Genomic DNA, 13,594 nt, shown 5'->3' with positions numbered 1-13,594 from the left:
CTTTGTTATCTAAAAGGAGGAAACAGTGGGCAAGGGTTGGAAGGATAATCACTCCTAATGACACAATTATGGAGAGCCCTTGCTGTTCGGCCCGTCTGGTGCTTAATTTCAGACCCCCGAAATTAATCTTCCTCGACTGTGAGATCAGCAGTGCGCTGGCACCGTGGCCCGTAGTAGATCTCCGCCGAAACGCGGAGCCGCCCCGGCGATAGAGGCTGGTAGGGAGGGGAACCGCCGGTGCGCTGACGGGTTCCCAGGCTGTTCCCAGCCACCCTCAGCCCAAACGCAACCCCTCCAGGCGACAGCGTCATGACGCAGGCTTTCAGGGCCACTGAAAAGGCAAAGCTGACAGCTCTCAGACGCAGCTGGCACCAAGGAGAACCTGAACTTGATAACTAGAAATCTGTGCTTCCCGTGGAGGCCCCTGTCAAGGCATGCTAGGCTGTGACTGAAGGCGCTATTCAAACAAAAGCACCTCACAAAGTCTTTTAACCGGTCGATGATTTCTTGCAGGATTGAATGCCGAGCCATCCAAATGCTGCCGGGGGGAATGCGTCAGAAGGATATTGTTTACTGATCTAGTGTCTTGTATTTGTGTACATTCCTCAAACAGCGTTGCTGCATGTCCAACAGTGTTAGATCAATAAGCTGCTTGACTCGTATAGATTGTCTGTCTCCATCTCTGCTGTGGTTGCATCTCCCATTACCAACACCAAGCAGTTTTCTCTCAGCACTTAAATACACAAATAAAAATAAACAAAAAATCTTTCCATGCCACATGCAAGTAGATGACATGCTTCCGTGTTTGGTTAGGGTTTATTTTCTGTTAGCTCCAAGTAATTAAAACCCACTCAACCAAAAAAATATGTTTTTTTGCAGTTTGTGTGGTATGGATGAGTGTGTATGAGGTGAAACCCTCTGAAATTGCCTGGCAGATCTGAACACAGACAAAAAAAACACCTTTTTTTAGCTTTGTTGATAATTGCCAAAAACATTAACTAATTATAACTGCTGCAATATGGTCTATGTACAAAGCTATAAGGGCTAAAGCTTAAATTTTCTTAGCTGGGGAAAAAACTGCCACATGGCATAATACCAGAATGCGTATATTGTGGATAATATGACATGAACCTTTATGAAACCAACATCCGTTAAACTACATCCGCACCACTTCAGCTGTAACAGAGCAAATTATATTCCACTCAAATTATTTTGCCTCTCTACTTGCAGGGTATCACAGTGGTATCGCGAAATAAATGGATGTGACAGATAAAGGTGCATGGTAAGAGAAAAGGATCTCCCGGCTAGGCCTCGCAGAACAATGTCAAGTAATGTCTTTGGGGAAATGTCAATTTGTATGGCTGCCTGGATACTGACCTGCGAGTGACCCCGCCGTGCGCTATAATAAAATGATGTGCCTTATCATCGTGAGAAGCTACAATTAGCACAAGTCAGGGCAAAAGAATTTTTTTTTTTTTGAATGCCATCACACCCTTCTGGCCGGTACATGCTTTTCTCCCACTGTGTGATGTGCAATAAATTGCATTGTCTTTACAACAAATTGCATCACGTCGTCATTTAAAAGTGAATAAAAAACTTAAGCATAGTGCGCAAACCGTGACGACACACTTAAATCATTAATATATTCTTTTTTTTCCTCTTGCCCTTACTCAGTCTCCGTTGGGGTAGGCTGGTTCTTCTGCCCTGGTCCAGCTTATCACCCCAATTACCACCGTGAGTGAGGACAGTCACGGGACAGGGGGAGCTCAGGGAAGGGGACAGACACATCATAGCATTTGTCGGGTCCCCCGAATTAGACTTCAGTTACGTCAATGTCAACAGCTGCTATTGTCACTGGTGGCTCAAACTGAGCAATTCTCTCTTCTGTCAGCAACTCATTAAGAGCCTTTAAGCTCGTTGTCTCCAGACCATGCAGTTATTTGATGACTGAAAGCTACTCATGTAAGCTAAAACAGAGAAATGATAGCTATACCAAAAAAAAAATCTGGTCAGATTCAGATTTCTCACGTTTAGAATGGTAAATCAAGCAATCAGACAGAGAATAATCCATGTGACATTTTGGTGCTTCTCACTATTTGACAGCAGCATCAGTGGCATACATCAAAAAAACATCCTCGTACATCATGTACGGCTTGATTTTTTTCCTCCTGTGATCTCAGGCGTGACATTCGAATGCAATGAAATAACGCTCCCTTGATCTGCCTCCACCAACTCACATTGGAATGACCTTATAAACCTCTGGTATTCTTTCCCTGCTTATGATGAAGACCCAGTCGAAGATATAAAATGGCCGAGCTGATTGATTGTGATGGCCTTCAACCTCCTTGAAGCCAGGCTTATCTCGCAGCTCTAATCCTGCACTGCTGAGCTCTGAAATATTATCTGACATATTTAATAGTTCAGGGGTATATTTGATCTCTTAAACCAGAGGAGTCCTGGTTTGCCATTCCTTTTTGTGGAGGACAGAAAGCAGCCCTCGGTTTGGCGCTTTAATCTCTCCTAAAATATTCATATGAGTCCCCCATTCCCCGCTAGCGCATCTCAAATAGGGTGGGGGAAAATATCCCAGGAAGTTTATTACAGTGATGAAATTTAGTGTAGGGATTTTCAGGGGAAGGGCACTAATCTCTTATGATCTGGTCTGGTGGCAAGGTCAGCCGAAAGTCAACATGTGAAGAAGGGAAATGTAACTGTCTAGACACTCATCTGACTTTGATCTTTTCACCAGCATCTGATTCAGAGGAGGTGTGAACGAGATTGAGCTGAATCTGCGGAGGGGAGGGACAATCAATGCTAATCCTACAGGGCCCTATCAAATTAACATAAACCACTGTACCACCATTAAAGGAGCATTAGCCGTGGCCTTCTGGGAGATGTGAGCCTCCTGCTTACTTTACCGTTAGACCCCGTCTGACACATTGGGGTGGAGTGCTGGGGCATTGTGAACATTATTGGGTCTAGGGTTTGCTTTAGCATGCTGAGTGATTTGAGCAATGTATTAACTATTGTGGTGCGCTGCAGCTCATTTACACAGGATACAATGAAATCAAATCATACAGACAGAAAATGACAAATGAGCCCTGCGCCCTCTGAAGAAGCACCCCAGGAGGAAGGGGGGGGGGGGGGGGGGGGGGGGGGGGGGGGGGGGGTTCCTGTGAACAGTGCAGAAGGTCACTGGCAGCATTCGTTCCAGCCAGAGAACTGTTGTGAAAGCTGCCAGGGCCCATTAAGACGTGTAGCTGCATTAATGAAGGCAGCCTGCAGTAATATCCAACTGGCTTAGACAGGATCCTGTGGAGAAACCAAGCCCATTCCTTCCAGACTCCCCTTAGCCATTTGCACACACAAATCCTTGCCCTCCCCCACAACCATTACCACATATATGTCCACACAGACATACACACACACACCTGCCCCCCTTCCAACTGCACACATATAGACACACATTGAACAAATGTTCATACACGTTTTCCCCCTCCCTACACACACACACACACACACACGCTTGGATGCATGCACACACAGACACACACCTTAGGGGGAATATGTCATGAATTCTGAGTACACAGACACACACGCACACACACATTTGCCCCCACGCACACATAAACATTTTTTTCCCTGTGTATGATGTCTGCCTGTGGGGCTATGACTGCATGTGTATGTATGTGCCCATATGTGTATGATTGCGTGCACATGAGAAGTGATGGGACGTCTGTTTATATCTGTGTGAGTGCCTGCTCATTGGAATGTGTTTTTTCCTGGTCTGTGCATATAGGGGAATATAAAACAAGGAAATTGATAAGATGTGCCTACTGTGCAGAATGTGGGATACAATTCAGACTTAGGATCAGATATACATGCATTTCCCCTGCAATATGAAATAGAATTACAACATGAAAACGTAATAGGTCAAGGGGTTATTTGCACTAAGTATCAGCTGATTTTATCTTTTGGCTTTGCTCCTGTTTGTAAATATTTGCCTATATTTGGGGGAATCATATTTAAACTGTATTTACAAATGCTCAACACAAATTTAGATTTTATTTCACATTAAGTAAACGTGTGGACTATTTGCAATAACTGTTGTTTAAATATTTTTGGCAGGAAAAAATGTTTGCACATTTGCACTCAACGCCACCGGTCCTCATACAAAATTGCAAGTTAAAAAAAATAAAACTACATTTTTCCTCTGTGAATACATATTCGATAAAATATTTTCTACCGTCACCGGCGGGGTTCTGAAGATACAGCTGTCTTTCCAGAAGGGTGAAGTAGGAGAGTCACAAATAAAGTGTATATGCAGGTATGCAATATGCAGGTTTTTGGCATTATTGAAAATATCTCTCGTACACACTTCCGTAGCGTTCACAATTGCAGTAAGTACGCCACACCTATCCGTGGCAGTCGCACAGAGCCAGAAGCAGGATTATTAGCCCTGGCGATGTTTTGCTTGCGAATTTGAAAATGGCGGCTTCTAAGGAGAAAGATGGTCGGCCGGGGAAACCTGGGGGGAAGGAATCGCAGCCTTTGATAATAGCCAAAACCCCAGCTGAGGAGCAGAGGTTAAAGTTGGAGAGGTTGATGCGAAACCCCGTAAGTTTGTGATAGTATTAGTCTACAAGGATGTTTTATTTGCCATTCGCAAACGTGTAACTTAGTAAGCCAAATAGGATAGCTAGCTACCCGGTGTCACGATTAGTAGCTAACATTTTGTAGCGTACCTTTTTAAGTTTATGGAATTACTATCAACTAGCCAGTAAGGCCTGCTTAATTTTGTATAATTTAGCTAACTAGTTTTAGTAAATGCACCAATAATCAGCGATCTAGCTTGTTAACATTACCTAACTTACTGTAACATTAATATCCAGGACAAACTTGCGCCCATTCCCGACCGACCGAAAGAATGGAACCCCCGTGCGCCACCGGAGTTTGTGCGGGATGTAATGGGTACAGTATAACCGTGGTTAAAGAATCTCTGGAGCCTTTCACAATATCAAGTTTTGGGTTTTGCTGTACAGTAGTTACCGAGTTTGCTATAAAGGGTTAATAGCTAACTTACCTACCTTGCTCTATGGTAACGTTACTGCAGGGATGCCCCACATTTGACTCGACTATGCTCAGCGATCAAGTTCAGTACCCTAACTAGCTAACAACTGTTACACTTGTAGTAGTAGTGTATTTGTTGAAAGGAGACAGTCCCAGTGTAACCAAGGCTGTGTGGTCATCTGCAGGATCCAGCGCCGGGGCTGGCAGTGGAGAGTTTCATGTGTACAGGCACCTACGCCGTCGAGAGTACCAGAGACAGGATTTTCTCGACCGAATGACTGAAAAGGTAAGGTTAGCACGATATCCTAAATGCCATTCTGGCTGTATGTGAGAATATTTAGCAAGTCCTACTCACTGTCACTGTCACTGCAGCTAATGCAAAAATATAGGATGCTGTCTGTAGTTTAGCAGTATTATTAAAAGATAAATGACATACCAATACAGAATAAATATTTAAGAAGATATAGAAAATATTTTAAAAAACGGTTTCAGAAAAGACATAAATTCATTCGTAATTGCTTGTATTTTCCTCCCCTTAACATTTGCAGCAAAAGTTGGACGTGGAATATCAGGAGAAGCTGAAGGAAAACCAAAAGGCAGCAGATGAGAGGACTGCTAAACGCAGGAAGAAAAGGTTCATTTAGTGGACAGATCACACCTTTGTGCATTTTCGTATTTTCCAAACAAGCGTGTTTCCTCTTCATGCCGTTTGTGAGGGTGTTTGTATTACGTGTAGCCACTAGAGAGCGCTCTGCACATAGCTTTGCTTTGGCGGGGACTCTTTCCATTAGCTCTGACATAATGTCCTCTGTCCATCATCACTTTTGATCACGAATGTGTTTTAGTAATTGTGCTTATACAAATAAATTAAATAACACACGATCACTTTAGGGAGAAGCTGAAACAGAAGAAGATGATGGCCAAGAAAGCCAAAGAGGAAAAGAAGACGGATGAAGGTAAAACATTTTGTACATATGTTGCGTTTACTAACCCATGCATCTGTAGTACATGGCTTTTTAGTTCAAGGAGACAGAACAACTGGCTGTATTTGGCTGTTTGCTGTCATTAGCGATCATAGTAGTCATTGCTAATAGGTAGGGGGGTGCAGGGTGTTCATGCATAATCCTTGACTGCTGATCTCCCCAGCTTCTGACGAGGCCACCTCCAGCAGTGACGATGAACAACAGCAAGAGCAGGAAGCCGAGGATGATGCTGAAGTTCCCAGCTTTGTCATGGGAAAGAGGTGACATCCCTGTCCCTTGGCTAGAGCTAAGCAGAAGGAGGGGGCTCAGATACGGCGACCACAAGGAGTCAGAGAACGTTTCACACCTGTGGGGGACATAAATGACATGAACTGGCATGATTTCCCAGTGGGTTCTACAAAACAAGGAGAGGTCATTGGCCTTGTTGCCTTCTGTGATGGGAATGAGAGGGACCGCTCTGCTGAAATATTTCTACTATCCTGTCGGCCCCTTGGGGTAGTGCCTCCTAAGTCTGAACATTTAATGGACTGCAAGAAAATCAGTGTCCTTAATACATAATTTTGCTGTTTCTTTTGGGTTGTGAATTTGTGCTACAGTACTGTGTTGTGTTGTCTGGATTCTGTTTTTTTTTTTCTATTTTGTTAAATGAATGCCTGCCAGATACAAATACCGTAACTATTGTTATTGTCATTTTGAATGTATATATTTTAATAAAGATGCCCAGTATTTGAGTTGAAAATCAGGATGTGTTTTATCCAGTTGTAGTTTGTAGTGGAAAGTTCCAAGAAAACTGAGAGAATGAGCAGTTTTCCTTAGCCTCTTTGCCTTGCAGAAAGGCAGATTTTTAAATAATTAAATATATATATATATATCCAGCACATTTCAGTTCGAACATTTAACCTTTCAGCATGTGGTACAGTGCGTATGCACTCATTTGTCCTGAGGTTTCAAACAGTGGGGTATTAGTGCTCTGACAACATGCCGTTAGGAGTAGAGAACATAATTTGTGCTGTTGAGGAATTGTGATGACTGCTCTGGAAGGAATGCATAACCAAAAGGAGCCGCAGCAAAGGAAAGGATGGAATTGAAAATGCCATGCTTCTCCAGCAGGGGAGAACATTAGGCATTCTGTTGCATTTTGAGCAATGTGTGCAGTATTTCCATTAATATCACTGTGTCCTGATTGCTGATGTACACTCACCCCCCTTTTCTATCACAAGTAGCTACAGTGGTCAAAAATGTTCTGCTGAATACTATAAAAGATTCGGTGACATCCAAGGTGATTACATCACTCAGCTAAGATGTCGAAGAATACCTATGTTTTTATTTTTTCTTTGAAGGACTGTGTTAGTATTAACCAAGCTTATGGACTCAAAGTTGTTTCCCACATTGTTGAACCTGAAACCCAACAGTTTTACAATTCTAGGAAAGAACACAGAGCACACTAGTGTCCCTAGTGATCAAACACTTGTCATTTATTAAAGGCTAAATTAGCCCAGACTTCTATAAATAGCCACAACAAAAAAAGGAAGCCTTTGTCTTGTGACAAATCTTTGGGAATTGTCCCTTGTGAATCAATTTTCTCCCTTTTTCTAGAAATCAAATGTGCTATTTACCTGACATATTGTGAATATGGATGAGGGAAGTGGGAACCTCTAACACTACTGACAATAGTTTGTAAAGTTGACATGTAAACAGGAGCGGTATTGCTGATTTGTGTAATCCTATCTGCCAGGGCTGTTTATGTGGCTACAGCATAAGCAAAGTGTTTTCCATTATGAGGAGGAGAATTTTTTTCCTATGCTTACTTTCCATATCCCACACCAAGTATTTTTCAGCTTGAGTCAGAAGTGAGCCACTTTTATTCTTTTTTTCAATACCTTTTTGACTTCTGTATTATGTGGTCTCGCACCGTGTTACTGGTGAGCAGTTGCTATGGACCATCCTTGCCTCCCCTCCCCTTCAGTCCCGTCTAACCAGTTCTGTGGCTGTTGTGAGAGGCTTGCCGGGGTAGGGCCCATGGACGCAGCAGACAAATTCTTGAGCGTTTGGTCATCATCACAGCAGGATTCCAGACATCCTAATTAGCGGCACTGTTTTCCAAAGGAAATCAAGCTATTATTCCTGAGTTAATTACAAACTTCTGCAAAAAATGACCTCTATGGCCATAACACTGGTGCTATGTGTCTCGCTTGCTGTAAACGATGCAGAAGGTAAGCAATGTTTTTTTTCTGCTAGGACTGCCATATGCTATGGTGTTAATAGAGGATTTTTCTAATTATTTTTGCATAGTTGCTTGGAAATTATTATACATAGGCATGCTAAATCTAAATGTTTAGAATGTTTCTATCATACCAGTAATGCACTGCTTAAAATAGTAAAATGATTTAAGTGTTTTCTCCTCCAACGGGACTTGCAGTATCCAGCAAATCAGTGTTGACCAGTTGTGTTCAGTGACTAAGTCCCCTCTCATTATGCTACATCTATGGTAATGAGAGCAGGTAGTTGTCTGTCTTTTGATTTCCTGGTCATTATTGCTGTATATTGACCTATGTGAATTTGGTGTTAACCTCTGTGAGTTAAATATCCCGTTTTCCAGTGACATGTCAGTTTGAGTTATATTTGACACATCGTAAACAATTTGACATTTGAGAACTAATGGTGTTAGGTGCATAATTTGTAGAGTATTTCCCTGAAACAATGGTACTTCTGAGGTGTAATGCTGGTTGTTTAATTGTTTCCAAACATCAGGGAATGTCTTGAGCGTTGTTTAGTTACAGTATTGAGAAGGGAAGAGCAGGCTACATTTTTGATTAATAGCCAGGCATCATTGGATTATGTTAAACAAAACAAATGTGAATTTTTTAGAATTTTTTAATTTTTTAATTTTTTAATAATTTTTTTAATTAACTTTTCTTTGTCTCTCTACAGTTGCCATTACCCCTGAAATCTTCCCCTCAGTAGTAATAGGGATATTGACAAGTACAACAGTGATACTAAAACAGCCACGGTGCTACTTTGATAAGTTGGAAGGCCTCCCCTGCTTTTTACACCAGTGTGAGATCTGGCTGGTGGTCGCCAGAGGTCATGGTGAGTGCATTTCCAGTAGGAAATCTCACATGTAATTTTAAACACATATACGTACAGCTTTCTCAAAATAACCTTACACTGGCATCTGACATGAAGAAGGTCCAATGATTAAATGGGGGAAGTAAAAGTGACTTGTCAGAACATTGTCAGGAATGTCACAGATTTTACCGGCATCACATTTTCTGTTCAAGTTTCCCAAGCATCCATACAAATTTCTCTAAATTTTGTGGTGGATTGTCCTGCGAATAGGTGTTAAGAGGTTCGACAGCGAGAAGACCAGCGCCGACATTCTATCCAGGTCACCTTATCCAGACGCCTTCCAGGACAACATGTCCCCTAACTACTTCATCACCAGAGTGGGAGTGCAGAGCAGCTTTCCGTGCGGAGAGCTGCCGGGGATCAGGTACTTCCAAGTGGGATCCGAGGGGATGTGCGACACGGCCAACTGCAACGGGGCCCTGCCCGCAGGGGAAACCATCAGGTAAAGCCCCTCTGATGGTGCCTGCCGAACACCTGCTTCTCCACTTGCCCCCCCCACTCATTTTTAGACTGTGTCTAAAGTGCTGCTAAAGGTACATTGATGGTGGTATGAGTGGATCTTCTGTTTTTGCTGTTTTGGCAGTTTCACGGGGCTGCATACACATCACTTTTCTGGTTTGCTGTAGAGAGACTATGCACAACCCTCGTAATGTTTTCATTTCACTGGATGACACAAAAATTTTGTTATTTTGACTTACTCCCAAGATGTCAAAACGTGTTGGGTGTTTTTGCATACATGAGTTGTATTCTGTCTTTTGTTTCCATCAGAGTGAAGTATATCTTGGTGGATCCAACTAGTGAAAGAATAGAGTCTGAGACACGCTGGTCCCAACCCATCACTCTTCTAACAAGTATGTGCTACATGTATTATTACTGTACTGTATTATTAGTGTATTTAAAAGAGCCAGACAAAGATTTCTACAGGAAGATCTAACTCTTGACTTGTCAAAACAAATATAAGCATAATAACATTGTTACAGACAGCGTTAATATCCTTGCTGATAGTACTATCGCTGACAAAAATGAATTCTCAGAGCACTTACTTAGGTGAGGGTGAGGAGGGGAAATGAGCATGAATGAAGTTAAACAAATGGAGTGATTGGTTGTGGTGTGTCTGTGCCTGTGTCTGCACTCTTGCAGCCAGGGCCATCTCCTCCATCGACGAGTCCACGTGGAAGCGCTCTGCCGCCATGGTCGTTGTCACCGTCGTCCCCTCCTGCACGCTGGCCGTGCTGCTGCTGCTGCTGGCGGTTGCGCTTGTACAAGACTGGTGAGTCACTGAAGTCTCACCTCGCCTCCCAGCTATGAACAGTGCATGGAGATTGAGGTGTGTGAACAATTAAACACACATACAGTCATTTTAGGGACCATTTTACTATTGGTGGAAGCCTAGTTCCTTGATTCTGAGGAGCTAGAATCAAACAGCCTTGCACTGGCACCACACCTCTAGCTTGATTCAGTGTTTGACAGTAGCCAGTAGATTAGTTCCGCATGTGTCCTGTTACAAGAGGTACTTAAAGCAGGTCAGCTTTTGACCTCAATCTGATATAACAGTAGACTCCCGGAAAATGAAATCTCTGGATTGATTTATGACTTGGCAAGAGGTGATACCTATCACGCTGGCGGCTTTCAGGCTTTTGCAATGATTTGTCACAGTAGGGGAAAGAAATTGCTAAAAGAGTATGATGTGTGCTTTTAATGTCATGACAACCCCCTACAATGGTTGTCATGACATTAGATAGTAACATCATAAAAAATAGGCATAACAACTGTGGGTACATGTTGGTGTGTTTTCCATCCACTTGTACATGATAGAAGTGCAGCAAGGAAAATGGCAAACCATATAAGGCAAAGATAGTTGTTAATCCATTGTTGATTCTTGGATAATTCTTGGGATTTTCTTTGATGTTTCAGGTTATCAGAGTGATAGAAGCCAATTACTTTCTTAATTCTCATTAACTAGAAATAAAATCACTTTTTGGATTTTCAACTTTTAAGCCTAAGATCTTGTCATTTGTGCTACACCAAACTTGAAAAGATTCCTGGTCAGATCTTGCTAAATTATTCTGGTACTTTCACAGTTAGCTCATTTAAATACATAATTATCTGCTTCATATTCACATTACTGAAACTGGGGACATTAACCGGGTTGGAACAATAACCAAATCTCCATTTTAATCTAGTATCAAATCAGAGAAAGTCACGTCAAAGCAAGAATACCTATCTACTTATATTAACTTATTACTATTCCTAATATTGCATTTTTGTGATTATCCTTTTACAGTACTGCAGCCATTTTTGCACTTGATATTTTACATGTGTTTTGCAATAATCAGCAAGCTAAAATGTCAGTTAAGATCAGTTATGTAACACAAAATGCCTTCACTAAAAATGTTAGGTTGATAAAATGTGGCCTGTTTTTGTAATCACTAACAGTTATGTGTGATTGTAGACATTAATCAAATTAGAAAACTTATAACAGGTATGACTTAAGTAGAGGGAAAATAAATTATGATTTAAAATTACCTCGGTATAAACACCTGCTGTAACAGCCAGAAAGAACACCTTGTGTTGTCTTTGTGTTTCAGCCAGAGCTGAGCATTCGTATTTTGAGAAAAATGGCACATTGTGCATTTCTGGTAGCTGCCACTCAGAGTGAACAATGGCAGTGTAGAGTACATGTGGGAGTGAAGCAGACCATAGTACTGCTCTCCCAGCACATCAGCAGGCTAATTTTAGCCAATAAAAGTGCATTTCCTGCTGTGCAAATTCAATGTGAGGGAATCAGCCAGGTCTAACAAATTGCATACTAAGAGCATTCTACTTCAGTTTTGCTCTTATCTGCTCAGAGAGAAAAAAACAAGCCCTCAAAAGACTGAGAACCAGGTATAGAGTCATTCTGACTCACTCAAAAGGCTTAAATCACTTTAACCCTCTCAATATGTTAGAATTAGGCAAATGATCAAAACCAAAAGGCAACAGAACTGTTTCTCATGACATTGGTGTGATTTTATTGTCAATTCCAGCTTCTTTCAAGAACAGACTGAGATCACAGAACCTCCCTCCCTTGGCCATGGGATTAGAAGATACAACACACACAATGTTTATAATTCAGAATACTACAGCAATGTACAGATATGATCTTCACTGAGGATTCTCCCATGGAGAATGGGTCTTACAGAATTAGAATGATCAATGTATGATTGGACATCAGACAGTGGTAATTGATTTATTTAATTAAGTTATGATCAAAGAACTGTATTTTCTCTTAGCTAGGCCATCACATTATTGTATATTGTATTCTTTTTCTTTTTCTTAGAATTTTCTTTTTTTCCCCAAATGTTTTATTCTAGTATTGATATGAAAATTCATGAATCATTTCTGTAACCTTTGAATTGTTAACAAAATACTACATATATTTGTTTGGTTATAGTTAACTAGAGGTCTGCTAAATAGTCCCGTATAGGATTGCTTTTACTGTATGTTATATGAAATACTCAAGGGATTCAGCAGGGATTATAGACATTGACTGAATGTTTACTGTGACTGGATGCGAGCCATGGATTCAAAATAAAAGCACCTGTTGCAATCTTATCAATGTTGTTCTTTTTTTTCCTAGATGGAACCAGTTGTTCAGGTAAACAAGCTGCTGCATGTCTGAATTGTGTTTGAAATGCGTCTGAATTGACATGAGCTTTTTTCACATATATACAGGAGCTGTAGAAACTGTCTCTATAGATTTTTTTTTTTTGTAAAGAAGGCTACTTTAGGGGTGTAGGAGCTGTTGTTTTGAATGAAGCTACAGTGACCACACTGATTGTCTGTTACTTCCTTGCAGTGATGTTTAAATCAGAGCCCTCCTGTGTCCTTAAATTCAATGATAGTGGCGCAAAGATGGCATGCTGTCCATTATGCGCGCTCTTTCCCATGCCATGGTCAGATGTCAGACTCTCAGCACTGTTACTGCTGCACCTTTCTGTATGGCGTTCCTTTCTGCTTTGTGTTGTACGATTATTCTCCACACCCACCTACTTAAAAAAAAGCCCATTTATGATCGTACTTAGCTGGTCCTCTCCACCCACATGTCTAAAGGGGAGGCTGTGGGCAATGAGAGGTGTGTCTGCGACTCTCAGTGCTAGTTTTTGCCAATCTGTTTGGATTTCCATGCTTGTATTTCCTTGGTAGTTACTACTGCGTTTTAAAGATAGACTCATCTCATTTAAACCTTGACAGCTTGATCACTGAGCACTTCTTGTCCCTGAATACCAGGGCATGACCCTAGAACGCGGTGTAGCTGCTAGTGCCGTGCAAGTGCCCACACATGAGAAAAGAGCTGTTGGAACTACGCATGCAGCACTGTATGGGTTGCATGCAAAGGCAATATACGCTTTGCCTCAGGGTGTTCCCACTAC

The 13,594-nt window shown here is 41.7% G+C and overlaps 2 protein-coding genes across 2 annotated transcripts; both read left to right on the top strand.

Moving 5' to 3' along the window:
* Window positions 1-4,486: 4,486 nt before the first annotated feature.
* On the top strand, window positions 4,487-6,792 carry prkrip1 (PRKR interacting protein 1). The gene is made up of 6 exons (XM_036525545.1): window positions 4,487-4,617; window positions 4,893-4,971; window positions 5,256-5,356; window positions 5,619-5,704; window positions 5,962-6,026; window positions 6,217-6,792. The coding sequence occupies exons 1-6, from the start codon at window positions 4,489-4,491 to the stop codon at window positions 6,315-6,317; spliced, it is 561 nt and encodes a 186-aa protein (XP_036381438.1). The 5' UTR covers window positions 4,487-4,488; the 3' UTR covers window positions 6,318-6,792.
* Window positions 6,793-7,846: 1,054 nt separating this feature from the next.
* Window positions 7,847-12,510, top strand: LOC118775711 (uroplakin-3b-like protein 1). The gene is made up of 6 exons (XM_036525753.1): window positions 7,847-8,266; window positions 8,985-9,143; window positions 9,393-9,624; window positions 9,951-10,033; window positions 10,323-10,452; window positions 12,209-12,510. The coding sequence occupies exons 1-6, from the start codon at window positions 8,206-8,208 to the stop codon at window positions 12,321-12,323; spliced, it is 780 nt and encodes a 259-aa protein (XP_036381646.1). The 5' UTR covers window positions 7,847-8,205; the 3' UTR covers window positions 12,324-12,510.
* Window positions 12,511-13,594: the final 1,084 nt, after the last annotated feature.

Source organism: Megalops cyprinoides, chromosome 3 (genome assembly GCF_013368585.1).
Source record: "Megalops cyprinoides isolate fMegCyp1 chromosome 3, fMegCyp1.pri, whole genome shotgun sequence".
NCBI lineage: Eukaryota > Metazoa > Chordata > Actinopteri > Elopiformes > Megalopidae > Megalops > Megalops cyprinoides.
Note: the sequence above shows the minus strand (reverse complement) of the source record. Positions and strands in the feature narration are given on the sequence as shown.

Bases quoted from the DNA above. Each gene is read 5' to 3' on its own strand.
- prkrip1 (XM_036525545.1), top strand. From the start codon at position 4,489: ATGGCGGCTTCTAAGGAGAAAGATGGTCGGCCGGGGAAACCTGGGGGG. The intron at 4,972-5,255 runs GTACAGTATAAC...GGTCATCTGCAG, and splicing joins GTTTGTGCGGGATGTAATGG to GATCCAGCGCCGGGGCTGGC. The intron at 6,027-6,216 runs GTAAAACATTTT...TGATCTCCCCAG, and splicing joins GGAAAAGAAGACGGATGAAG to CTTCTGACGAGGCCACCTCC.
- LOC118775711 (XM_036525753.1), top strand. From the start codon at position 8,206: ATGACCTCTATGGCCATAACACTGGTGCTATGTGTCTCGCTTGCTGTA. The intron at 9,625-9,950 runs GTAAAGCCCCTC...TGTTTCCATCAG, and splicing joins CCCGCAGGGGAAACCATCAG to AGTGAAGTATATCTTGGTGG. The intron at 10,453-12,208 runs GTGAGTCACTGA...TGTCAATTCCAG, and splicing joins GTTGCGCTTGTACAAGACTG to CTTCTTTCAAGAACAGACTG.